The 26299-nt window shown below is 40.5% G+C and overlaps 5 protein-coding genes across 7 annotated transcripts; 2 read left to right on the top strand and 3 right to left on the bottom strand.

Moving 5' to 3' along the window:
* Positions 1–27: 27 nt before the first annotated feature.
* vac14 (vac14 homolog (S. cerevisiae)) lies at positions 28–3133 on the top strand. The gene has a single exon (XM_007572330.2). The coding sequence runs from the start codon at positions 173–175 to the stop codon at positions 2543–2545; it is 2373 nt and encodes a 790-aa protein (XP_007572392.1). The 5' UTR covers positions 28–172; the 3' UTR covers positions 2546–3133.
* Positions 3134–4429: 1296 nt separating this feature from the next.
* On the top strand, positions 4430–8570 carry trim35-13 (tripartite motif containing 35-13). Of its 2 annotated transcripts, none has more exons than XM_007572324.2 (6): positions 4430–4849; positions 6865–6960; positions 7030–7260; positions 7360–7382; positions 7464–7582; positions 7661–8570. In XM_007572324.2, the coding sequence occupies exons 1-6, from the start codon at positions 4511–4513 to the stop codon at positions 8197–8199; spliced, it is 1347 nt and encodes a 448-aa protein (XP_007572386.1). In that variant the 5' UTR covers positions 4430–4510; the 3' UTR covers positions 8200–8570. The 2 variants fall into 2 exon arrangements, with proteins under 2 accessions (XP_007572386.1, XP_007572385.1); XM_007572323.2 differs by lacking the exon at positions 4430–4849 and adding an exon at positions 4896–6086.
* Positions 8273–17615, bottom strand: slc27a1a (solute carrier family 27 member 1a). The gene is made up of 13 exons (XM_007572325.2): positions 17232–17615; positions 16746–16913; positions 16237–16631; positions 13084–13251; positions 11120–11189; positions 10899–10990; positions 10700–10809; positions 10397–10606; positions 10186–10312; positions 9948–10085; positions 9662–9826; positions 9430–9576; positions 8273–9325 (listed from the first exon to the last, which is right to left on the bottom strand). The coding sequence occupies exons 2-13, from the start codon at positions 16910–16912 to the stop codon at positions 9168–9170; spliced, it is 1947 nt and encodes a 648-aa protein (XP_007572387.1). The 5' UTR covers position 16913; positions 17232–17615; the 3' UTR covers positions 8273–9167.
* Positions 17616–17765: 150 nt separating this feature from the next.
* ptger1c (prostaglandin E receptor 1c (subtype EP1)) lies at positions 17766–20539 on the bottom strand. Of its 2 annotated transcripts, XM_007572322.2 has the most exons (3): positions 20405–20539; positions 18345–19193; positions 17766–18243 (listed from the first exon to the last, which is right to left on the bottom strand). In XM_007572322.2, exons 2-3 carry the CDS (start codon positions 19179–19181, stop codon positions 18019–18021), a joined length of 1062 nt encoding a protein of 353 aa, XP_007572384.1. In that variant the 5' UTR covers positions 19182–19193; positions 20405–20539; the 3' UTR covers positions 17766–18018. The 2 variants fall into 2 exon arrangements, with proteins under 2 accessions (XP_007572384.1, XP_016516297.1); XM_016660811.1 differs by lacking the exon at positions 20405–20539 and having other exon boundaries at positions 18345–19274.
* Positions 20540–21174: 635 nt separating this feature from the next.
* LOC103152031 (adhesion G protein-coupled receptor E2-like) lies at positions 21175–26299 on the bottom strand (the record flags this gene model as incomplete). Its single annotated transcript, XM_007572357.1, has 15 exons — positions 21175–22433; positions 22797–22886; positions 22983–23151; positions 23364–23455; positions 23548–23608; positions 23740–23957; positions 24185–24379; positions 24473–24637; positions 24726–24916; positions 24996–25118; positions 25274–25427; positions 25596–25700; positions 25817–25860; positions 25976–26098; positions 26224–26299. Coding segments are annotated over 15 exons (1848 nt in total), but the record flags the coding sequence as incomplete, so codon positions are not given.

The following is a 26299-nucleotide window of genomic DNA, read 5'->3' as shown; positions in this document are numbered from 1 at the left end:
GACGCATTTCCGGCGGATGTAACTGGTCAGCTGCTTTGGGTTAAAACGCTTCCTTGTTACGAATGAAACCTCTGAGGGTAGGATTCTTTTCTTTCTGATATAGTTTAATCTAAATGCGAGCCGCTTTCTCGCCTACTTCAGCAGACGGGGATTCGGGAGTGCAGCCGCCAGCATGAACACGGAGAAAGACTTTTCGCCCCTGACGCCCAACATTGTGAGGGCTCTCAATGATAAGCTGTATGAGAAAAGGAAAGTCGCGGCTCTGGAAATAGAGAAGCTGGTGCGAGAATTCGTGGCCCAGAACAACTCAACTCAAATCAGACATGTGATCCAGATCCTGGCATCGGAGTTTGCTCTCTCTCAACACCCCCACAGTCGCAAGGGGGGTCTGATCGGACTGGCAGCTTGCTCCATCGCCCTGGGGAAGGACTCGGGTCTGTATCTGAAGGAGCTCATTGAGCCTGTACTCACGTGTTTCAATGACTCAGACAGCCGCTTGCGCTATTATGCCTGTGAGGCTCTGTATAACATAGTGAAGGTGGCCAGAGGGGCAGTGCTGCCTCACTTCAATCTGCTCTTTGATGGTCTCAGCAAGCTTTCAGCAGATCCAGACCCTAATGTGAAAAGTGGATCTGAACTCCTGGACAGGTTACTGAAAGACATAGTTACAGAGAGCAACACTTTTGACCTGGTGTCATTTGTCCCCCTGCTGAGGGAGAGGATCTACTCGAATAATCAGTATGCCAGGCAGTTCATAATTTCTTGGATCCATGTCCTGGAGTCAGTGCCAGACATCCACCTGTTAGACTATCTCCCCGAGATCCTAGACGGACTCTTTCAGATCCTGGGTGACAACAGCAAGGAGATCCGCAGGACGTGTGAGGTGGTGCTTGGGGAGTTTCTGAAGGAGATTAAGAAGACTCCCTCAAGTGTGAAATTTGCCGAGATGGCCAACATTCTTGTCATTCACTGCCAGGTTGCCGATGAAGCCAAACTCACGAATGATCTGATCCAGCTGACAGCTATGACCTGGATGAGGGAGTTCATCCAGCTCGCAGGCAGAGTGGTGCTCCCTTATTCTTCTGGGATTCTCACTGCAGTGCTTCCATGCCTTTCCTATGATGACAGGAAGAAAAATACCAAAGAAGTGGCCAGTGCCTGTAATAACAGTCTGATGAAACTGGTGACTCCGGAAGATGATGAAGACACAGAAGAAGAAAGAGGCAGGAGCATGGGATCGCCCTCTGCTGGAGAAGGCCAGCCCAAAATGGAAGGAGACGGTAATGACATGTTGAACGCATCCCAAGAATCCGTCGGTTTGAGCAATATCAGTTTCTTTACTCCAGCAAGTTCTGACCGACCTCACGTAACTCTGGACCTCGACGGGATTGTTCAGGTGTTGAACCGCCACCTCCATGACTCCTCCACTGGCATGATGACCCGCATAGCTGTCCTCAAATGGCTTTATCACCTGTACATTAAGACACCACGCAAAATGTTTCGCCACACGGACAACCTGTTCCCCATTCTGCTTAAAACGCTGTCTGATGAGTCTGATGAAGTCATCCTGAAGGATCTGGAGGTGTTGGCTGAGATAGCATCCTCTCCTGCCGGCCAAACGGACCAGGCCTCCTCTTGCGATATCACTGACAACAAACTGGTGCTCAAGGTGCCAGACGGGCCCAAACCCGGACAGCAGCCCACCACAGCCTCCAAAGCCATGGACTCCTCCCCGTCTACTCCCAGTATGAACTCTTACTTTTATAAGTTCATGATCAATTTGCTGAAGCGTTTCAGTCTGGACAGGAAGCTTCTGGAGAACAGAGGAGCTTTCATCATCAGGCAGCTTTGCTTATTGCTTCATGCGGAGAACATCTTCCACTCTATGGCTGACATCTTGCTGAAGGAGGAGGACCTTAAATTCGCCTCTACCATGATTCAGACCCTCAACACCATCCTGCTCACCTCTGCTGAGCTCTTCCAGCTCCGCAACCAGCTAAAAGACCTGCACACTCAGGAAAGCTGTGCTTTGTTCTGCTGCCTGTATCGGTCCTGGTGCCACAACCCCGTGGCCACTGTGTCCCTTTGTTTCCTCACACAGAACTACAAGCACGCGTATGATCTCATCCAGAAGTTTGGCAATCTGGAAGTGACTGTCGACTTCCTGATGGAGGTCGACAAGCTGGTGCAGCTCATAGAAAGCCCAATCTTTACCTACCTGCGTCTGCAGCTCCTGGATGTGGAGAACAACCCATACCTGATTAAGGCGTTGTATGGACTGCTGATGCTGCTGCCTCAGAGCCAGGCTTTCCAGCTGCTCTCGCACCGCCTGAGGTGTGTGCCCAATCCAGAGCTTATGAGAACTGTGGACGAATCCAAGTACATGGACTCTAAAAAACAAGCAGCCTGCAAGCGCTCCTCTCACACTCAGGTGGATTACATGGAGCTGCTGCAGCATTTTGACCGAGTGCAGAGCAAACACCTGGAGGTCCGACACCAGCGCTCTGCACGTGCATCCGATCACCATGACAGGAAGCTAATGTGACGTGTAATTTATGATTATTGAAGACAGAGTACATGTAATACAGATATAATATACTGAAAGAAATAATAATTATTAAAGCCAAAACGTATATAAAATTATTTGTTGAAGAAGCACTGGAGATGCATCGTCAGATCAGCTGTGTTTTTTTGGCATTCCTTATCTTTATGTGTAACATTAGAAAAACTGGAAATGCATAAATCTCACCATGTAAAGTCCAAACTAAACCTCCATAACGACATATAACAAATAGCTTGTCATTAAATCTGCGTGTTAGTCGTGTTTGTATCCTATTGTGCAGAAGTACTACTAAGCATGTGTTCAAGTTGCCTTAATCATGTCCGCCAGAAACGGGAATATCACATGTTGATCATTGGCTCAGATCAGGTGAGGTTTAACTCGGTTCATGACTGGGAACTGGCATACTCTGTGTGTTGCTACACATTAGACGTTTTTACATTGCAGAACTTTTACTTTTATTGCTTGCTTATATATTGAACAACTTTTTTATATGTAATGATCTTCCATTGTTTTTTGTGATGTTTCACTGCAGTCATTCTGTTCGAAAATAAAGTGGACCATGTGATTTACGTATTTTTTCCTGTGGTTATATTTTGCACTTCTCTGGTGATTACAATAACTCGGTAAACTTCTTTATGAGAAGTAAAACAAGGTTGCCACTTCCCTATAGTAAAATAATTCCTGTAATTCGTCTCCCGTTTTATCGCATTAATGTCAGAAAACAATTGCACATTAAACTAAAAATGTCAACTACATTTTAGAGGTAAAACTGCTTTTGAATATTTTTTATTGCATAGCATTATATTTTAGATAAAAATAGCTGTCATGCTCTAGAACTGACTTTGCAGCATAAAGAATTGCACCTGCCCTTTTTTTGGGCAACTATTTGGTTATTGCACATTAGTACATGCAGTTTACAGGTATGATAAAACATTCCGTCTTTCTGTCAATTATATGTTTTAATACATAAATAATCTGGTCTTTACCAGGTTGTAAAATTATTCAGATCTAACCTCATTTGTTGAAAAAAACAAAATCACTACACAAAATATAGAAAACTTGACTTTGTTCTTACAATGATTACTCACAATTAAATGTAACAGACCTTAAATACACAAGACCAAATATGCTGCAGAATCCCTGATGGTTATTTCAAATCCAACAGAAAATAAAATGTTTAAAATATTATCCACATTCATTCCACAAATTGTGACTCTGAACTTTGCGTTTTACTTAAAATACTAAAAATAAACATGGAAAAGAACATGCTGACTGTTTATAGATGGAAAAAGTGACACTTTTCAGTTTGTATTCAAGGAGGAAGTAAATGGTCTGAACTTGTATAACGCTTTTCCAATAATTTTAACCACTCAAAATGCTTTACACTAGAGTCACACTCACCCATTCACGCGCACAAACGCTCACACATTTAAACACCGATTCACAGATTGGTAGGCAATTTGGGGTTAAGTGCCTTGCCCAGGGGCACATCGACATGTGGCAGGAGGAAGCTGGAATCAAATCTAAAACCTTCCTATCACAAGACTCTACCCACAGAGCCACTGATCCCTGGCTTAGTGACTTGGTGACCTCTCGCTTTCATTATGAACCGAGTTAACCCATAAAATACACTGTGTAGTCATAAAAATAGTTTTTAGCTAGTTTAAAACTACAAAATTGTTCATTTTAAGTTTAATTTTCTATCAAAACAAACAAATGTAGATGTCACTTTGTCATTTTTCCAACTTGTTCTGAGCCGATGGTAGATTTGCCGCTAAAATATTTCCTTACATGCCAATGGTAATTTATAGTGAAACCAGAGTGGTTGACTCACTCTCCCCCTCTTCTCTGGAGCAAGACTAAATTGAACACTGAAGTACAAGCTAAAAAGAAAATAGATCTTCCTGCTTTATTAGAGATCCATGACTGCTGCACCGACCTTCACAGATGGAGGCTGACGAGGCTTGTCGGGTTGTGGATGAGTCTTGCTGCGTGGTGTGTGGAGAAACCTTCCTGGCTCCTGTGGTTCTGAGCTGCATTGGCTGTGGTAGTAGTTTTTGTAATTTTTGTTTGGAACAGTTCTGGACACAGCTTTGTGTAAAAGACTGCCCCCTCTGCTTTAAAGATTACCTTGGACTTCCATATAAATCGTGCAAGACACACGGTGAGAGGATGCTTCTGTTCTGTGCTGCTGATTTGGAGCCAGTCTGTTGTGTTTGCAGCAGATCTGGCCAGCATATCAACCATAGAGTGTTTCCCATAAGGGAGGCCTTCAGGAACCATGAGGTAGGTGAATCTTTTTTTCTTTAAAGCGTTACTTTTAGATTTACACATAACTAAATATTCTCAGTCAGGTATCTCAGGCTGAATTGTTTGGGTTAAAACATAATGTTTTCCGTAGGAAAACATCTTAATAGTGTTTTCCTAATGCAAGAGTGTGTTCCCTGGGCTTTCGCACCATCGGCTCAACCTATTTTTGTGCAGCATTCCAGTAAGCTAATTTGGCCAACCAAATACTGGGTTACAAGGCACAGAAGGTCAGGCTGCTGTTAAATGCTTTTGAGATTAACAAATTAAACTTTAGGATGACTATGTTGCTGTGTGTCCTTTGCCTTTTAATTAATTAAGGTTTCCACATATTAAACTTGTGGTAGTTTAAATCAATACCCCATCCACAACTAAGTAGAATATCCCAAATTCAAAAGGTCAGGAATAAAGTCTTCCAGATACAGCTTCTCTTTGCTATTTATATCCTCCTCCATACTCTAGATTTGATTGTTTTGCTTCTTTCATTACAACCACTTAACCACCTTCTAAATAACAAAAGGGTCAACATAGCATTAAAGCAATTCAAAAACTATAGTGTGGGCAAATATTCCAGGACTATATATATTTTTTTATTTCTCTGGTTATCAGTTGATTCAATACTTTAAATGTAAAGAGAAGGGTTTTTACTTTAGCGAGGTGTTTATTTGAGAAAGGGCAGTGCTCCGTGTAGCATTACACTGGACATGTATTTGAGATCTGAAGTATTAACAGTTATTTCTGAGGTTAAGATGAGGCAGCTTGATGTGGGAGGGGCATTAGAGCCTGCTTTACAATCAGAGCGCTGTGGGAAAGAATGGCCACCAGACATGCTCGTTCTGAGGATGACCTTTCCTGTCCAATTTGTGGACATATTCTGTGTAAGCCAGTGGTCCTCACCTGCAGACACAGATTTTGCAAGGCCTGTTTGCAAGGCAACTGGGACACACAAGACCGCAAGGACTCGCACTGCTGCCCCCTGTGCTGGCGTCGCTCTTCAATGGATCAAACTGTGGTAAACACTGTGCTAGAGAGGGCCTGTGAGTCCTTCAAAGACGACAGGAGCAGGAGTGACCCAAAAACTTGTAAAGAGCACGGGGAAAACCTCACACTCTTCTGCTTGGAGGATCTGGAACCAATCTGTGGCCTTTGTGGCAAAGCAGCTGCACACAAGGGGCACAGACTCTATCCCATTGCAGAAGGCGCCCATGACTGTAAGGTAGGCATATTAATGTCACAAGGCTGGTCAAAGCATTGCTTCACAAGAGCAGACAGCAGCACATCCTTCACATAACGTGTTGAGTCTAAGTATAACCTATTAACCAGTTACTTTTGATGGCCCTTATTGCAGCTTAGATAAATGGCAAAATCCTTGTTGCTTAGTATTTGAATATTAAATGCAGCCAAGACATATTGTATGAAAATGCACATGGTTTTTAGCCACCATGAATAAATTAATAAACTTTAAATATTTTACAGTTTTAATTTTATTTAGTGAAGACTAAATTGCTGGGAAAATGTGTTGCACATTGTTGGTTTTCCAACTTTTGTTTTGTATTCCTGATATTCCTATAACAGAGTATATTCCTATTCTAATAATAGAATTATATATTTGGTATCCTGTTGCTATTCAGGTCCAGGAGGGTTTGAAACTCGACTCCCACAAGGTTTTAGTGACGCTACATTCATTCATATCCTGTCCTTGCCTTTTTCCCTGAAGGCAACTAAACGTCCAACACACTAAATACATTTTTTTTTAAAATACTGTTAAATATCTTTAGTCTGTGCGTGACCTCAGCTTTGCTGACGTGACCCGTTCAATGGATCTTCCATAGTTCTTTGTCTTTGATGCTACTGTATTGTTAAGCTTTCCATTTAGATGGAATGGTGCTATGGAAAGGTATGTGGCAGCTGAAAGCCACACACAGTGCTGACAGCTTGGCCACCTGCCAGACTGACCTTGTAAAAGAGTTGATGCCCTGTCACTGACATTTCAGGAGGAGCTGAAGAGCGCTCTTCTCCCCTTGAAAGAGAAGCTACAGCTGTACAAGAATGCGACCGTAGCATGTGAGGAAATGGCTGAACACGTGAAGGTATGGTCAGTTTTCAGGGATGCTTCCAGAGGATGTTCGAAATAACCAACTGAACACGTCCCCTTGCAGAACCAAGCTAAACACACTGAAGCACAGATCAAAGAGGAATTCGAGGCTCTTCACAAGTTTCTTAAGGAGCAGGAGGCAGCTAGACTTTCGGAGTTAAAGGCCGAGGAGGATCAGAAGAATCTCATGATCAATGAAAAGATTGAGGAGATGAGCAATGAAGTAACATCGCTCTCTAACATTATCAGAACAGCGGAACAGGAAATGAATAGTCAAGATATCCCATTTCTGAAGGTCAGACATTTATATCAAGCCCATTCCAAGCAGAACTGAATGTGCATTCTTGTGCATATCAACCAGAAACTTATTTTTATATTGCACTTTTTTCCTCAGAATTACAAGGAGACAATCAAAAGGTATGTTTTTAAAAGTATGCATCGTTAAACTTGTTTTACAGAAAGAACTCTCAAACGCTTACTTTTGCAATCTCTTTTCAGAACCTGGAAAAAGTCTCCTGATCCACACATGTTGTCTGGAGCCCTTATTGATGTGGCCAAGCACTTGGGCTCCCTAAAATATAAAGTGTGGGAGAAGATGAAAAAAATTGTCAAATATAGTAAGTATAATGCAGAATATTGCAGCAAATTCAACAGGCTTTACTCATTACATCAGTAACTCTACTTTTTCATTCAAGCTCCAGTGATTCTGGATCCCAATACCGCAGCAAGCTGTTTCATCCTCTCCGAGGATCTCACAGTTGTGCAGAACTCTACCCAGATCTTCAAGCTTCCGGACAACCCGGAGCGCTTCGATATCAGCGCAGAGCTGCTCGCTGCCGAAGGCTACTTCACTGGACGCCACAGCTGGGACGTGGAGGTGAACGACAACACCTACTGGGTTTTAGGAATAGCCAGCGAGTCGATCAACAGGAAGGGCAAACACGTGCTGACACCTGCAGAGGGATTCTGGACTATAAGATATCGGAACGGAGAGCACAAAGCCTGCACCGCGCCCTGGGAGCCACTCAACATGTCTAAGAAGCCAGACGTGATAAGAATGGTTTTGGACATGGATAGAGGAAAGGTGACGTTTTACGACCCGAAGGAGAGAACGCCCCTCTACACTTTCACAAATATCATCACACCAAAAGCCTTTCCGTATTTTTGTACTGCTTGTAAAGAGCATCCACTGAAAATTCTACCGGAAAGGATAACTTTGTCAACGGAGCTGTAAAGATTCTCTTCTCTTTTTTTTGCAAATATGGTTACAAAATAAATTGGAAACAGATTAAATTGAACAAAGCAAACGCTTTGAAATAGTTTAATAGCGTTACAGCAAAACAAAGAATTTGGGGTTGCACTTCACAAACCTTAACACCTATGTAATATCACACAAATTTGTTACATAAAAACAGTCAGAAATGTGCGACTTAGCTTCTCTGCTGACAATTTATTTTAAATCCTTTTCGTTAAAAGCATGAAATGTGAAACAGATCTAAAGTTTAATAAAAGGCACATTATATAATAAAAATCTGTCGTTCGGTGGTTCAACAGTGTTGTTCAGAGGTACACATCTGACAAGCAGATTTAGTAATTCATTGCATTTAAAAAAAAAAAATCACGATAGATGTTGTGGTTATGTTAAGGTTAGTACGGTTTTGAACTTGTAGGCATTCATACTGCATGTAAAAATCAGGTTTTTCCAACCTCATTAAAACAAGCCAGAGTAACACAGGTAAACCTACACAGTAAAACCTAGCAGCATTTAGCATTTCCTAGATGGGTAAATACCCCATAACAAAGTTTCACTTAATACTACAAGTTATATTCTAACACTATTAATGTAACATGGATCGTCCTTCAAATTAGCTGAGAAAGAAATCTATTGTAGGTACGACGCTGCTCAAAGGCGATTCAAAATGCTCATTTTGTAATTAAAAAGGAACTATTAAAGAACAAATACCCCCACATTACGTCATAGTGTGTTACTTATACAGTGTTTAAACTCATGTGTAACAGTACTCGATGTAAATAGTCCTCTTAACTCCGTTTCCTGAAAGCTGAACAGCCAAAACTGTGTTGCACCAAAACTGAATGATCCAGACACTGCTGCATGCATTCCCCAATGCGTTTCCCTCTGGCACCTGATTAATCTGTCTGACCGAGGCACTTGGACAGCACTGCTATGGCCGCACACACACGTCATAGAGACATTCTTCCCTCCACTATGGAGTTGTAAAGCTCCTCGTCCACTGGAATGTAACGGGCAGCTCGACCGTTCAAAAAGTAGATCTGGTCAGTTGTCAGCCGTGGGTCAAATCCCTCCCTCTGGAGTCTGGTCTTTTGGATTTTAAATGTACCTGTACATGCATGTTTGGATATATAATATTTCATTAACAAGGAATTGCCAGCGATCATTATTATCATTTTGTTTTTAGGGAGAGAAAATGCTGGGTTATTTTACCTGTGGTGTCTACCTGCGGGGAGATTCGCAGGAACACTGGGCGGGCATAAGTAGGAAGTGATCGCTGAATCTTCTGCAAAAAACTGTCGCAGTCAAACTTCCCTGTAGCATCTGCGATGGCAGCCATGCCTGCTTTACCTTCCACACCTGACGCAAAATTACAGTGACAGCAATAAGACTAACGGGGAAAGACCAGGAAGTGGTTGCAATACAAAAAGATCCTTCAGTTCACCTGGCACTGCTACGCCGTACACGGCCACGTCGGTTTGATCCAGAACATTGCTGAGTATGCCCTCCACCTCAGTGGTGGAGACATTTTCCCCTCGCCAGCGGAAGGTGTCCCCACTCCGGTCACGGAAATACATGTAGCCCAGTTCATCCATCACCAGTACGTCTCCTGGAGTAAGCGAAAAGCTAATTAGCTGCAACTAAAAACACGACATAATGTTTGTGAATAGCCAACTGGTCACATCACACTGTGCGCTGACAAAAAAAAAAAACAGAAGTTTTGTGATAACCTGATAAATAGGCAGAATCATTTTTCCTGAAGACATTTTGAACAATCTTCTTCTTTGTAGCATCCTGGTTGGCGTAGCCATCAAAGCGCCGTAGTGGGTCCTTCTGGTTTATACGACCTACCAGAAGCCCTGGTTCCCCTGTAAAGCATGGAGGATTTTAATGGTGTACATTCAGTACAGAACAAAAGACTCAAACTGTATTGGACAAACTTGCGATAGCATTAAAGCAGTTTATTACCAGGGCTGCAAGGGACACAGAGACCACGGCTGTCCCGAATAAGCTCCATGGTTTCCTCATTGACCTTCACCAGCCGGATGGGGTACACGTAGGGCAGAATGCGACTGTTAAATCCGCAGGCTCCCACCTGGCACAACATACTCAGCTAAAGTATCCAACCCATATCCAATTCAAATTTTGTGCGGAAACAGACAACATAGTGAATGCCAACCTTGCCATCCATGTTGGCAATGCTGCAGTTGCACTCAGTTGCTCCATAAAACTCCCCGATCTGTCCCACCCCAAATCGCTCTGTGAAGGCTTCCCACACACTGGGGCGCAGTCCATTCCCCACTGCCAGGCGAACTCTGTGGCCCTTCTCGGATGGCCGGACCGGCTGCGACAGGAGGTACCGGCAGATTTCCCCAATATACTGTACCACCTGCGAAGCGAAGTCATCAAAGGTTCTCTTATTTAAGTTAATTACTCATTAAAATGTGGTACGTTTGAATGTTGCTCAAACTGGAGCTCTTACGGTGCAGTTGTACTTAATGCAATCTTCCCAGAAGCGACTGGCAGAGAATTTCCTTTTCACTACCACAGTGAGACCATGGATGAGACACTGACCAACGCCGATGATGTTACCTGACACAGACGGAACGTCTTTAAGTAACAAAACTCAACAATTGATGTGAATGTGGATTAATTAAATGCAGAAGGTGAGCATCACTTACCTGCAGAGTGATACAGGGGCAGGCAGTCATAGATGACATCATCAGGACGCATGCGGAAGGCAAAGTACCCAAAGGCGGCTATTCTGTAGTAGCTGTTGTAGAAAAATAAATGTAGGCAAAATGGATTTTCAGATGTTCTCATTCACAGTACAGGAACAGTAAAAAAAAACAACCTCTTAACAGCAAGGGTTTGTGGCGAGTAGTAGGTTGTTAAAACATACCGACTGTGGACCACAATGGCAGCTTTGGGAAGTCCTGTGGTTCCAGAGGTGTAAATATAAAACAGGCGGTCTGGAGAAGATAATGCAACATTGGAGATATTATTTCAACCCAATTTATGACACTTATTTCTATTTTCAACATCAATATAATTGATTTAATGTCCGAGGGAAATTAAATCTCGGCATTTGACTGTAAAACAAACACAAAAGAAACAGGTTTTTCAAACATGGACTTAAGAGAACATTATTTCCTTGCATTTGTTTTTTCTTTTTCTTTTGGTCTCTCCGTGCTCATTTCTCCAATTTAATCCATAATAAAAACTAAAGAAAACAACAGAATACACTTGCATGCTGGTGTTCTAAGTCATTTAAATTTAACATCAAAGAAGAGAGTGAAAATTAGATATCCACTGTGCTTTTTGTTCATAACAGTTTAATCAAATTTAAATTCACCATTTGAATGCATAGTTCTCTACTGTTTATTAAAATACATTATTATTAGTTTGAAATGACTAACTATGGGATCTGACAGTGATGCTGGGGTCATGCTGTGTGAAATTATTGCTCTGCAAAATTTAAATCTGAACTAGATGTTCTCATTTTGCTGGGCTTGAAAACACTAAATATAGTGCCCCCTAATTGGCTGCCTCAGAGAAGCTCATGTTCAGATTTTTGGATTAAATCATCTGTGAAAAGTACAAACAGTGGCTCAGGTCTCAACTTTCAAAACTGCATACGCAAAATCTGAACTGAAACAATATTCCAATGTCATCCGGCAGAAGTAGGAGATCAACGCTAATTTTGCAACCAAAATAATTAATTTGTTTCATTGACATTGAATAAATGCTGCAAACTCATATCTAAAATAAGAAAAAACAAGTCAACAGAGTAGATTTGATCAGATGGAAATATAATTGGTCCGTTAGAAGACTCAAATTTTCACAGCTCAAACCAATAAGGCATGACCCAAAGGAGATCTACACATCTTATTTTACTCTCGCTCTGCATGCAGTGCAGAAAGTCCTTTCTATAAATGGCTAAAAGCTGCTTAGGACAACCTCTCACCTCTCAATGTATAGACTTGTCTACTATAGTGTTGCAAGGGTTTTCTGTTTGGAATCTTTCTTTTTATTTTGTTTGCAGAAAAAAAATTATATATGAACAGCACCAATTGCACAGAAGATTAAAAAAATCCTTTTATTTCATGAGTTTATTTAAAAGTGAACTCAGACAGTTTTGCCACTCAGAAGCTTCAGTCATACGGAAGGAGGTCACATGGGTGAAAGAAGAAAGCTGCAGATATTCGGTCGCTTATGTAATCAGACATAATACAAGTGCAGATGCAGACAGCACACAGCTTTGGCATCTCAGAGATTAATGTGTTCTGGTGTAAAATGAGGGCCTCAACCTGAGATCAAAAGCAAAAGATGCTGGCAAGAGATTTTGCACAATACCAATGTTTTCACATGTCCAATCAAATCCCTAGATCTCAGATGCAAACGCAGTGAGTACTGCAGGTAACCCTTCCAAGTTACACCACGTCTGCCTAGAGAAATGGGATAAAATTTCACCAATGCACTGGATGAAAGGCTACAAAAGAAAGTTTGACTCAAATGATGTAATTCAAAAATCTACTCTAATCTAGACAAAAATCTAATTGTGCAGAAATTTCTCTCCTGTTATTCTAGCATCTAGAAATGTTAGTAATTCTACCCGATTTAAAAACAGGAACATTTTCTCTGATTTAATATCAGACAGTGAGAAAATTGGTTCAGTTAGTCAAACTGTGAAATCTTCATGTTACCAACATGACTCCACTGGAGAAGAGCTAATTGATTAACCATAAAGAATGTTATGATTTTGTCACCAAGCTATGGATGGTTTACTGAGAAGATTTCTTACATTAGAGAAATTGGTAACGTTTGCCATAAAAAGAGAAATAACTCGGGTTGATCCCTACTAACCATTCATGCCTTTCGGGGGAACACAAGGTGAAGGTGGGTGTCTTGATGCAGTGGCCAAAACTGGGTCCAGAGGTTGAGCATTCAGAGCTGTCAGACGTTCTGCGCTGAGGTCCCCTGTACAAAAGCGCACCACGGACTGGCTGATGGAGGAATTGATCTCCAACATGGCTGATCATAAAGGAAAAGATACGAGAAGGCAACAGAAGTCAACAGAGAATATCTCAACTGTATGAGAACATGCAGTAAATCTAATGCTATATGAATCATAGCTGATACACATTTCAGAAATCTCTGTAAAAAAGTTCATTCACTCCTTAAAAACCCCCTGCTCTTTTAAATGATATACTTGTCTTCTGTCCTCTAGTGGAGGATTCAAGAATTACAGATGCCCTGTGCAAGTTTTATTTAAGATTCCAAGATGGCTGCCCAACCGTTTTAGAAATAGTTTCCATATAACAACTATATGAGAGGTGTTTGTCATTTTAAAGTTCATCAGCTTGTTCGGTTTTAGATAGTGAATATTGTCCAACTGTTGACACAATGATAACACATTCATTAATGTATAACTCTTTGAAAAGGGAACCAAAACCAGTGATAACCAGGAGGAAACGTGCTGATGCAAGCTTCAGTGTAACAGCCCCTCTTTCCTCTGCAGGATATGGGAAAACAGGCCCACATTTAAGGCAACCCACAATTGTGCTTCTTAAAATGATAAATGATGACATTGGCCACAAACCAAGGCCCCAGGCCGTATGAGGCAAAGGGTGGGTGAACGACCGGAACCAGTTTTTTAACAAGTTTGGTCAGTCAACCACCAGTCCCTGAGCTGTCACCTCCACCCTCTGTGACAACTGTCTGTTTCTATTCTCAGGACTTCACACTTTTCAGCTTTTAGACATCACCCACCCTCCCACAGCCCCTCTCCACCAGCTCCAACTTGTTTCCACACTTCAGGTGACAAACAAGCTGCAAAAGATCAAGGCTGCAGGTCTGGGTAGCACTGACTCCAGTGGTGCTGTGCAGATCAACTGTGTAGCATCATGGGATCTATTTTCAACCTGAGCCTGAGGATGGGGAAAGTGTGTGGTAAAGGTGCCAAAGACCAAATGGTATTGACATCTGCATCTATTGACTGGCAGCCCTGACATTGAATCTGATGAAGACCCTGGAGAGAATTAAGCATTATAAGATATAACCAAGTAAATCAAACAAACAAACACTGCCATGTTGTCAGGACTGTTCAGTTACTAGATTAATATATTTTGCAAACTAAAAAAAAATCATTCTTAGAAACACTTTTGGTGATTATATGTTTTTTTTTCAGGCTTACATAAGTTTGAATAATAATATAATAAACATATTACCATAAAACTCCATCATAAATTATACAAATAATGTGTGAAATCCAGGTAGGCCATGTTTTGTAAAACATGGTATGTTAAAAACTTAGAATAATAGACAAAACCTCTGCATAGGAAGCAAGTGAGGCACTATAGGGTAAATTTTTATCGGCTTCCAGTGGTTGTTTTTCTACAGCTCAATTAAAACAAAGATGGAAATTTTGCAGAGCAAACAAAAAGGCATGCAATCTAACTTAAGGATGCATAAATGGAATTCTCAAGGCAATGTGAACACGCACCGCAGGTTCAGACATGCTAGAACACAAGTCATCTTCATACTTCAGGTTTTACATTCTAACTGTATACAAAATAATCACCCTACAGGTTTTAAAAGCTAACTGTATAAAATAAAATATGTAACCACCCAGTGTATATGTGGCAACCATCAGTGAGCCTGTGTGTTCTTCTTTTGATGCAATCATTTGGAAAATACACATTTAAGTGATTACTCTGCATCCCCTCGTGTACAGCTTAATTTGCTGTGCATTTATTATAAACAACATACTCAGGACTCATTGTTGAGGGTTAAGAATTAACACTATGTTTGAATTACATGGAGGGGAGTATTTTTTTTCACATGCACAACAAAAACTACTAATTTCATACATGATGTCCACAAAAAAATCTACCTTTAATCAAACCCTAAAATAGTTTTTAATCACAGCATTAAACTACAATCTTACTGGTAAAGAATTACATGGGTAAACTGGTTTTATTTCAAGGCAGAATGTTTTCTGATCCGTTTTATTACGTAATTTCAACCTGTAGCCAATATCACCCTTAGGCTGAACAATAATTACCACAATACAGCTTAAGTTAACAATCCAGTTTCTACAATAGAATCTTTTATAAAAGCTGAAAGAACCAATTAAAATAAACATTAATAACTAATGATCTTTACCTTCAAAAGTTACTATTTTAACACCATTCACATAAAGGACAATCCATTTTCTACAAGTGTAGAGAAAGGTGTCGTCTCTCTCAGAGTTGTAAGAATGAAATTGCATCGTTCTTGTAAAGTATGAAATGTCCTTGCTGGCAAAACCTTTGTTCTTGCAGAATTTGAACAAAATAACTAATTTCTCTGTTCGTGCAGAGTATGTATTGACCTTGAACATTGCAAAACACCAGGAAGCACAAGTAAACAAGTAAAAATACCAGAAACATACTGATATAACCTGTGCACAGTTGTTTAAGTGTATACATTTGAATACAAGAATAAAATGATGTCCATCAAGTTTAGGTTTAAAACTATTCCCTCTTTTATAAAAATGTCTCCGCACACACTGCCCAACAGGCAACAAGCACAGTTTGTCTTAATGAATTTTGAAATCAACCGTTATCATTGTTAATGTCACTTTTTATTCCAGAAATAAAAATATAATTGTTTTATTGACCTGCGGAAACTACAGATAATTTATCAAAATTTTGTTTTAACATATGGAAAACAACCAGTCAATAATAATCAAAGAATATTTTTGAAAAAATAATCATTTTGGTGTGTTTTGGGAGTCCCAGCTTTTAACAGGTTTTTAACATAGGTTGAGAGAGAAACATCATATTCTTTAAAATGATTCTTTTAACATTTAAGCTTTGTTTTTGTAGCTATTTGAAAGAAAATTAACTATTCAGGCATTGTACTCTTTTGAAAACTGTTGATATCACACCTACTTCAAGGAATGTGCTATTGGAGGTTTATGACATTCTTCAGAGTAATACAGATAATACAGATGGTGAGATTAGTCATACTCACCATCTGCCAGCTCGGCTCCGAACACTATGGCCCGTGACTCTGACACCCCAATGCAGTGCAGAAGAGGATCACAGCGGAGGCTGAAGTTAATAAGAGCAGCTTCTACCCCAACTTTTGCCAAGCCGAGCCACAGCGCCACATGTAACGGCCTGCTTTCCAAGAAGAGGGCCACCACATCCCCAGAGACCCATCCTTGACCTCTTGCCCAATGAGCTACAGCATTAGAGATCTCATCCAGCTGGGTGAAGGTCCATGTTTCCCCTGTGGCTTCATAGATCAGTGCCGGTTTATTTGGGTGTTGTTTCACGGTCTGGGCGAAGATGCAAAGAATATTGCTTCCATTGCGCATGTAGCGCCACAAGGCCAGCTTCACTCTCAGCAGCACATAGAGGCCACTGATTCGAATGAGAGAAGAAGAAGAAGAAGAGGGAATATTTGAGTGCAAAAAAAAAAAAAATTAGATCCACTTCCAGAGACATCACACCTTAATTTGGACGCATTTAACTTACTTGAGGTCTCTCTTTGCAGTACGTGCTGCAATGTAGAAGTATTTCCAGCTTTTGGTGCCCAGATATACTCCTAGGCCTGCTGCCAGACTCCAGGACCAGGACACCCCAACCAGACGCAGCAGTCCCAAAGAACCCAGAGAGGCTGACACACTCGCTGCATTGTGCATTCTTGTCACGGAGAGAAAGAAAAAAAAAAAGATGGGATTTACACAATACGTGGCTTAAACTGAAGCCTACATGGGTTCCTCTTAAAGGGCTGAAGTACTGCAGCGCAGGCTGGTACAGACAAATACACCCAGAAAACTTTGTTTTACTTATTATTAGACAAAAAATAGCTAACTAAATGTAAGGGCATGTTTTGGATTAACACTATAGTTACAACAACAGAAGTATCCAAGTTGTACTTAAGTGGCAACAGATAGCTGGAGCCACGCCAGATAACACAAGCACTCATCGGAAACAACTTCAAATTGGTACACAACTTACCTATGAGTCAAATATTCTGCCGCGACGTCACTTTTCACCCAGTAGCTCGGCTCACTTTGTTGCTCTGACAGAAGCTTTCAGACTTTGTGCTCTCGCCGTTGAGAGCGCTGAAAACAGTTCACAGCGCTGTGTTTTGGTAGAAATCAGGAGTTTTGAAGTGTTTGTAGCGGTTTATCGTTGTTAGCGCGGCAGCTGTCAAGTACTGAGGAGTTTGCTAAGTTCAAGCTACAGCTCAAAATGCGGGTAAGAGATTATAGCGGGCTGGCATCTGCGAATAAGCTATAAATAATAATAAACCCTGTGATAATAAAGACCCAAGAGAAAAGTATAAGATGTGGAGTGAATCAGGCTATTTTCTGTACTCCATATTGGAGAGAGCTGCTGCCATTTAAGCTCCGCCCACTAGGGGGGTGTGAGTTTTGTGGAGCAGCTCACCAATTGGCTAAATCCGGAGCCTGTCAAACAATTCTCTGTTCTGATTGGACAAAATCTGCTCCGACCACTAGATTTGCAGGAGGCTGCTACTGAATGTAGGACAAATCATGAGGACACCGGTCCAGACTACTAACTAAAATGTTGTGAAATGTCGCTTGGATTGTCTCCCATCACTTATTCACTCCACGCTGCGCAGGCCCTTGGTATGCAAACTATGAACTGTTAAGCTATGCTGAAAAATAACAATAACATTTATATATTAACTTACAAAAAAAAAATCTGAATCAGGGTGAAAAGCAAAGCAAATAACTAAAGATGCCAGTCCCAAATGAAAGAGGTCAGGGGATGAGGGTCATTGAAGATTAATTGTATTTCTGCGGCTCTCTGACAAGGAGTTGCTGGATGTTGGTATGCCTTGATAGTAGTGAGCACAACAAAGTCTCGTCAGCATTTTCCTTCGAAGTAAGATATAAACCCAGGGGTCTAAAATCTGATTCCAGGCAGCCATGCGCAAACCAATTAAAACAAGCTTATCTGGTTCAGTATACATCTTAAACTGCTTGATGAAAATGTGGATCTATAAGACAGAAGACACATATAAACAGAAAGTTTTAAGCAATCTTCTAATTGTCTCTAACAATTGAATATCTCAGGAGTACAAGGAAGAGATGTACACACCAGAAAGGGGCCCCAGCAGACACAAGACACCACAGTGACTGCTGCGAGTTGCACCATCATCTCCACATCCAGTGTGCAAAACAAGGAGGTAGACGATGCTGTTGATGCACGACGACCACTGCTACCTGAAGGTGTTGTATTTCCTTTTCTTGACTTTATTCTTGCATGCAGCAGTGCCAGTCCACTGACAATGTTGCAGAACAGGGAAAAAAACAGAGCAAAGAGACCCAGAGAAGAGAAGACCAAAACTAGGGTTGTGTCATCAGTAGACCTTTGAATCGGAAAGAAACACCATGTATTGGGATACTGGAGAAAGTAGCTTCCCCTTGAAAAAAAAGGTGACAGAGCCAGCAGTAGTGCAAATGTTGACAAAAGTAGCACCACTGACTTTGCATGAGCAGCTGTAACCATAGAAGCATGAAAAAATGGTTGTGTGATTGCAACACAGCGTTCCACTGCCATTGCAAAACCAAAAAACAAAGAACACAAACCAAAAAACACCATACTTGCTCCAAAGACATCACAGAAATTTTCTCCAGACTCTAAGACCCCAGGGTTCAAATGCACATGCAGTGCAAATGCACCTAAAATCACATGTCCCAACAGGTCAGCCACAAGTAAAGCCACTGTTAGTAGCAGAAATGATTTCTTTGATTGGCGACGGAACCTGGAGCGGGACCGAGCCAGTATTCCCAGAGCGGTGAGGTTGGAGACGGCTCCAAATAGCATGGTGAATAAAGACATCCCTAACCCGTTAAACCGTTTAGGGATGAAAGTGGTGTTGGTAGCGGGCACATTAAGAAGAGATCCATTCATTGGTACACTTGGTGTCGTCATCTTTAGTGTGATCTACAGAAAAAAACAAAAATAAATGGAATTGTTATGAAAAAAAAAAAACTCACCTAGAAGTTAAGAGTAATAAGTTTTTATTCCTCAAGGATTCCATCCATCCATCCATCTCTTTTCTTCTGCTTATCCGGGGTCGGGTCGCGGGGGGCAGCAGCTTCAGAAGGGAGGCCCAGAGTTCCCTCTCCCCAGCCACTTCTTCCAGCTCCTCCGCGGGAACCCTAAGGCGTTCCCAGGCCAGCCAAGAGACATACTCCCTCCAGCGTGTCCTAGGTCTTCCCCAGGGCCTCCTCCCGGTGGGACGTGCCCGGAACACCTCACTAGAGAGGTGTCCAGGAGGCATCCTGACCAGATGCCCGAGCCAACTCAACTGGCTCCTCTCGACATGGAGGAGCAGCGGCTCTACTCTGAGTCCCTCTCGGATGACCGAACTTCTCACCCTATCTCTAAGGGAGAGCACAGCCACCCTGCGGAGGAAACCCATTTCGGCCGCTTGTATCCGTGATCTCGTTCTTTCGGTCATGACCCAAAGTTCATGACCATAGATGAGGGTAGGAACGTACATTGACCGGTAAATTGAGAGCTTTGCTTTCTGGCTCAGCTCTCTCTTCACCACGACGGACCGGTACAGCTCTTGCTTCATGGCAGACGCTGCACCAATCCGCCTGTCCATCTCCTGCTCTCTTCTTCCCTCATTCGTGAACAAGATCCCCAGATACTTAAACTCCTCCACTTGGGGCAGGATACCCACCCTGACCTGGAGAAGGCACTCTACCCTTTTCCGCTCACTGATATAAAAAGATTCTTTAGAAATTGTTTACATAAACAGTGGATATTAAATACTTCTTTCCAAAATCAATGTTATAATTTTGAATGCAGTACTAAATAATCCATAAAACATTATAGATACAGTTTTGAAACAAAAACACAGAATACGCTGTTATAGCATATGGAAATCTTTTAAAAATCTGAAATATAATGTTTGCATATCAACATAACCAAGAATTTTGAATTTGTGCCCAGTTTCTGGTGTCATGTGTTCATAGCGTTGGGGCAGCTTTCCCAGCATTACCTCTAGAGACATGTAGAAACCTGTTATTTCCTTGTACTTTTGCTTCATAACAATCTTAACTTCTATCTATGAAAACAGGAATGTTATTTATAAATATGTTATTTACAAGTAAGAAAAGGAATAAAATATGGACAAAACTTACCTGGAGATAGCAATGGATGAACGCTGGGTTGTTTATGGTGGAAACAGATGAATATGTTTCTTATCAGGACCGTTGCCTTGTTTGCTAAGTGAGTTATCACTACTTCCCTCTCATTTTCTCTTGTCCCCTCCCTTTTCTCTCCAACTGTTTCTCTTTTGCCTGTTCCTACTTTCTCTCTCCCTCTCTGTAGAGAGCTGTTTAATCATAACGTTCTGGATCTGCATTTTCCATCCTCCTTCCCTGCTAAAAGCATTCCTTCCATCTATTGATCTCTTCTGATGATCTTATGGAGCAGAGTGGATCTCAGCTTGCTCTCAGTTATTTTCTGATTGATTAACTGCTCCCTAAATGGTTCAACACTCGTAGTAAGAAGCAGATATTGCTTACATTCTTTTGCTCTGTTACAAAAAGATCTTTTTTTTTCATTCCTGAAAGAATGTAGTATACATATCTCATAAACAAATGTGACGTTATTGATCAAACTTCATAAAATACAATGACACAATGCGGTCTTAGCAGTGTCTTTGTGAAATAATAAGATCAATAGAAACCAGATTCAGCCCTGACCTTTAATACAAACCAGATTTCTAAATGTAGTAATTCTGTATGATTTAACTGCTCGTCTCTGTCTCCATGGGTTTTGGGTTTGGGTTTTTCTAGGAACCATCATGTCCCTGATCTCACATAAACAGGAAGGAATAGGAGAAAGTCTCCCATTTCCTGTGTACTTTTCAACCCACATCAAGAAATGCTTTCAAAATCATCAGCAATGTTATATGTATGATTACATTTATTTTTGCAAATCTAAAAATAGACATTTAAAATACATACTCGCAGGATTCACACAAAGAAAGACATGTAAACAGGAAATAAACAGCATCAGTGTAAAATATGCGATGTGCGCTACAACCATGTGTTACAGCGGTGCTACCATTTCAGAGAACCATAACAACTGAACTTATCAGTTTCAAAAATAGCATATGAACTCACTGAATAAACAGCTATTTCTGATGCAATAAATGCAGCAGCCTTGGAGTCATACAGTAATGCCGGCTAAATTTCCCAGCGACTTATATACAGGCAACTCTCTAAATGATAAATCTGTTTTATGTTTTGCATTTCATTTGTATTTCCCAAACTCAAAGACTTAAAAGAAGAGCTTGCAACCTAAGTATATTTTGGATTGTCTTTGCTGATTGAAATAAGTACCTGAATGAAGCAACTTGCATGAGTAGATGTGCCTGATTAAGTTCTACAAACATATATGTACTTTTGATCAAAAGAACACACATTTTTTCATATAAAAATACTGTTTTTGTATGTACAGTTCCTAAATAAATTACATAATTTATCAAGTTACAAAAATACTGTTAAAAAAAGTATTGCCATGAATTTAAAGCGTATTATGGACATGATGAGTTGTCAAAACAAGCCATGTTCAAAGCTTTAATATCCATATGTTAACTGGACTTTAATCCAAAGCTATTGATAGCAATAATAATAACTTTATTTATAAAGCCATTCAAAGTGCTGAGCAATCACAAGGAGTTAAAAAAAAATACAATACCAAAAAAAAAAGCACCAAAAACAGTAAGTATAAAATGAAATCACATATGACAAAGTGAACAAGTGATTTTTTTTAACTTAGCTTTAAAAACCTACTGAGGAACATGTCTGCCTAATATCCTGAGGATATCTTGCCACTGTTAAGAAGCAGGAAATTATTTTGATAAGCAGTGCTTAATTACCGATAGATGGATCTGAACTTTAGACATATCTGCACCGTTTCTAAATGAGAAAGGCACATTGTCAACAGAACAGTGAATTGTTAAATCAGCGCAGAAGAGCATCAGGAGGCAGAAGACAAAGTGAAAATAGTAACAGACCAAGCACAGACCCCTGAGAGACCCCAAACTTCAATGCACATGTCTCAGAGAGCTCATTTTTAAAAACTGACATTCTGAAATCTCCTGGAGATATCGCTCAGTTAAATGTGAGACTCTCCCGTGTCCTGGGTACTTCTGGAAGCCTGAAGATGAAAATGCAAACAATGGGAGAATTAAAAACATATTTCATTTACGGAGGAAAGCTTTGCTGTCTCAGAAACAACAAGAACAAACGCTATGCTTCACTTCACATCTTATTTTAAACCAGAATGAATAATTCTGGGCTCAACATAGCAACAAAAAATATTTATTCTGATTTAATTTCAAGCAGTGAGGATAAAGAGTAAAAAAAGTTGTTTTTTTCAATACACTGTATGTAAATGTTTGTATTAGTTTTAACTGTATGTTGAACACATTTTAAAGACATTGTTTAACTTTAGTCTCAGTGCATTAATGAGCAGTAACTGCATTCCTTGCATTGAATTAAATTTTAAATCTCTGCTTACATTGGCTTTGCTTGAGTAGTTGAACTCGGAGTATGTTCTCTTCCGAGGTGCACGTAGTTGGGAAAGAATGTTTTCATACTCCTCCCTCACCTGAAATCAGAAAACAGATCGAGCTTTGATCCCTGATAATGCAGAAAAACTGAAGCGTGATATTTTTGTTTGCTTTTAGCAAAGGGTGTGACTTACCGGTTTGGAAAATAGACAGTGCATGACAAAGAGCATGACACCTTGAAGGCTGCCAAAAATGGTGAACAGATAAGACATTGCTAATGTGTCTTTCTCAAACTGGAAACATCCAAAGATCCACATGATACCGAGTATGCAGAGCTGAGCCACTGCAGTAATGGTGAATGCCCTGCAGGAGGCAACAAATGCACATAGGTAAAAACGAGGAACTTCATTTTTTGTTTTTACGTCAAAGAGGATGTTGCACTCACTTTTTTTCAGTTTTATGAGTAAGGAAGTAAAACAGGTTCTTTTACAGAAGGAAATATGACTAACATGCGTCATAGCAGTTTTCAGCTTTTTGGTAGTTGTAGGTTGACATGTGGAACAGTGGTAACTTACTTGATTTTATGCAAGCTGTCCAGGTCTGGGTTTAAACTTGAAAACTTCTGTGCCAACTTCCACACAGTGACAAGGAAGAAGAAAACGTTTACCTGGACGATGAGAAACATTTTAAGTGGAAATAGGGTGGGTTCCCATACAAATTTTAAAGCAAATAATGAATTCATTTTTGGGAAAAACTTACAGTAATGATGACACAGACAGGGCCATAGAAGCTCCAAATCAAATCCAAGTTTAGCCAGCAACTGAAATGTAAGTTGACATTTTATTGAACAGATTGAAGGAGTTAACTTTACCAGAATTTGAAAATGGCTATAAAATGAGACAAAAAATAAAAAGTAGATTGATATTAGTTGAGGAAATTTTGAAAACTCACTATTTCTTAGTCCCATATCCATCTCTATTGACCAACGCAGTGACAGCAACAATTATGGCTGGAACTCCGTAGCCCCCTGCCATCATGTAGCTGGTTTTAAAGTTGGTGTTGAAGACCAGAATCACCATCCTGAAGAGCTGGATTCCCTCCAGACACATCCAGCAGAATGAGGCCAGGTAGAAGAAGTGCAGCATCCCTGCAACTACTGCACAGCCAACCTAATGGGAGTAGACATGAAGCATGTGAAAAGGATTTAAAGATGAGTTCAAGACATAGGAAGGAGCTAATTTCTGAGGTAAAATGCCCTAACAGCATTAATACACAAACTATTTAGAGAGGCGAGCACTTTCAGTACCATTTTAACTGTAGTATGACTTAATGCTTGCTTCTCTGATGTGTTTTTAGATACTTTTTAATAAACTCAACAAGCCGTAAGAGCATTAACCTTGTTCTGCGTCTGAGAGATGCCTGCAAGAAAGACAAGAGTTGCAATAAAGAGGCTGATGCAGAGGTGCAGGTGGATGGTTGTTCTTGGGCTTTTGATGGACCGGATCAGTGAGAAGGTCAGGATGCAGAGGAACAGGCAAATTAATGAAAGGGATAGGCCTATCCAGGAGATCAGCTGCAACTCAAAAGGGCTCTGCATGGAGACAGAATGGGGAAAATTAAAGCGCTGTTTTCAAGTGTGAAGAACTTTAAGTTCTGAATAACGATGAAGTAAAGGAAGTATAACCTCTATGTCATAGAGGGCCATGAGCACAGCGAAGCTGCTCAGGTGGTTACAGGAACACACGGTGTATTTTGGGTTGGACTCCGCCACCCTGCAGCCGCGATCAGACCACGCACCTCCTTCGTTAGAGGAATCCCAGAACACACAGGTGTGGGAGGTTTGATTTGACTGTAAAACAGATAAATGCATTAGTTTCACATGTATCTTAAAATAGTGGATGTTACGGAAGAAAGAAACAAATAGGCTTTTCTCTTACCTGTTCAAGGTGATGTAAAGTTATATTGACCGGCTCGTTCAGGTGTTTTGTGTCTGTGTTGCTGACACTGACAGTCACCACTTTGGAGTTTATCTTAAAGTTCTGGCTCTCATTCTTTTTCATCCCACTATAGAAACCTTCTGTTGAATTTTCCAGGTTTGAATAGCTCAGCAATGAAACTGTTGTAAATCCTTCAATGACAGGACAACATAGGTTCAGTGTTTGAAATGAATGTGTTTTAAATGTGTTATTTATAGATGTTGTTGTTACCCGGATAAGATGAGGGATCTCCTGCAGCTTCCTTCATCTTTATATCCACTTTAGCATGTGTAGACAACAGAGTCTTTAATCCTTGGGGTATAGCCGACCCAGTATGTACCAGCAGCTCCAGTTCTGGTGGAAAATTGGTAATGAATAATTTGTACAATAGATAAAACTATCAACTGCATGAAATATGGACTTTAAAGAGGCAGATTGATGTAGTAAAAAGCAAAAGTGCATATATTTCTATTTGGTTTGGAAAGCAGTCATATTAATTACTGACTCACCTGTGTGACTGGTGGATCTTTGAGTTCCTGGTGTTTTAATAAAAGGTCCAATGAACTTTAGAGCTTGTTCCACCACATCTAGAAATGTGGAGACTTTCTTGTTGCCATTGAGAGATCCAGCAGACAGGACCTTGTCGATCACAGAGAGCAGACTCTGGAGTCAAAAGAGGAGAGACATTGAAAAAAAATGCAGTAAAGGTCAAACAAAAAGCAAAATCAGAGGGAGAACTGACTTTTTTGGCAGCCTAGCTGTACAGATAGATGTACACCATCTGACATGTCGGGTATCCTCTAAAAGGCTGCTTCTAAAAACAGTTCCTACCTGTAGTAAGACTTCTCCATTGAGCTCCTTTGAATCTTTGCTTCCCGAAAGCTTCAGACAACTTTCACTCAGTTCCTTCATATCATTTTTAACAATGTCAAATTTCTAAATGAAGGCAAAAAAAAAAATTAAATAAATAAAAAAATCACATTCAAAAGGTAATTGATAGCAAAGGAATATTACATTTTGAAAAAAATAAACCTTCCATGCTGTGAATTTACCTCCATAAGATTGTTCACATCCATGAAAACACCACAGTGAAGCTCTAAGAAAATAAAAATAGTTTAATGTCTGAAAATCATTTTGAAAGTACATTATTTAGTGTAAACCCTAAACCGGTTTGTATTGGTCTTTCAAGAAAAACTAAAATCTATTCTTACCGGTACAACGAGCCGTTTTGTTGCCGTAGTTACTAAACCCTGCAGAGCATGCACAGTAATGGCCGCTGGTTTCATGGAGGCAGGATCCATTTCCACAAATTGTCTCATCAATCTTACATATGTCTGAAATGGAAACAAATCAAGGATGAAAAAAATAATTTGAATAGTTGATGCAGCTGAAATATTTTAAGATATATTGAAAGGATTTTAAATGTGCAAATGTTGTCACATTATTTCATATTCATCACCTTCACACTGCTCCTCCTGCCCAGAAAAGCTAGATTTTCCAGATTTCAGTGCATAGCCAGCGTTGCAGACGCAGTA

This window comes from Poecilia formosa, unplaced genomic scaffold (assembly GCF_000485575.1).
Source record: "Poecilia formosa unplaced genomic scaffold, Poecilia_formosa-5.1.2 Scaffold298, whole genome shotgun sequence".
In the NCBI taxonomy this organism is placed as follows: domain Eukaryota; kingdom Metazoa; phylum Chordata; class Actinopteri; order Cyprinodontiformes; family Poeciliidae; genus Poecilia; species Poecilia formosa.
The sequence above is the reverse complement of the archived record's forward strand: the minus strand, read 5'-3'. Positions and strand labels throughout refer to the sequence as shown.

Coding starts and splice junctions, on each gene's coding strand:
- vac14 (XM_007572330.2), top strand. CDS start 173: ATGAACACGGAGAAAGACTTTTCGCCCCTGACGCCCAACATTGTGAGG.
- trim35-13 (XM_007572323.2), top strand. CDS start 5,685: ATGGCCACCAGACATGCTCGTTCTGAGGATGACCTTTCCTGTCCAATT. Junction 6,087..6,864: donor AAGGCGCCCATGACTGTAAG/GTAGGCATATTA, acceptor CTGACATTTCAG/GAGGAGCTGAAGAGCGCTCT. Junction 6,961..7,029: donor AAATGGCTGAACACGTGAAG/GTATGGTCAGTT, acceptor GTCCCCTTGCAG/AACCAAGCTAAACACACTGA.
- slc27a1a (XM_007572325.2), bottom strand. CDS start 16,912: ATGCACAATGCAGCGAGTGTGTCAGCCTCTCTGGGTTCTTTGGGACTG. Junction 11,190..13,083: donor TCCCCCGAAAGGCATGAATG/GTTAGTAGGGAT, acceptor TATCTTCTCCAG/ACCGCCTGTTTTATATTTAC. Junction 9,577..9,661: donor GTACGGCGTAGCAGTGCCAG/GTGAACTGAAGG, acceptor ATTTTGCGTCAG/GTGTGGAAGGTAAAGCAGGC.
- ptger1c (XM_007572322.2), bottom strand. CDS start 19,181: ATGACGACACCAAGTGTACCAATGAATGGATCTCTTCTTAATGTGCCC. Junction 18,244..18,344: donor TCTGCTGGGGCCCCTTTCTG/GTGTGTACATCT, acceptor TCTGTCTTATAG/ATCCACATTTTCATCAAGCA.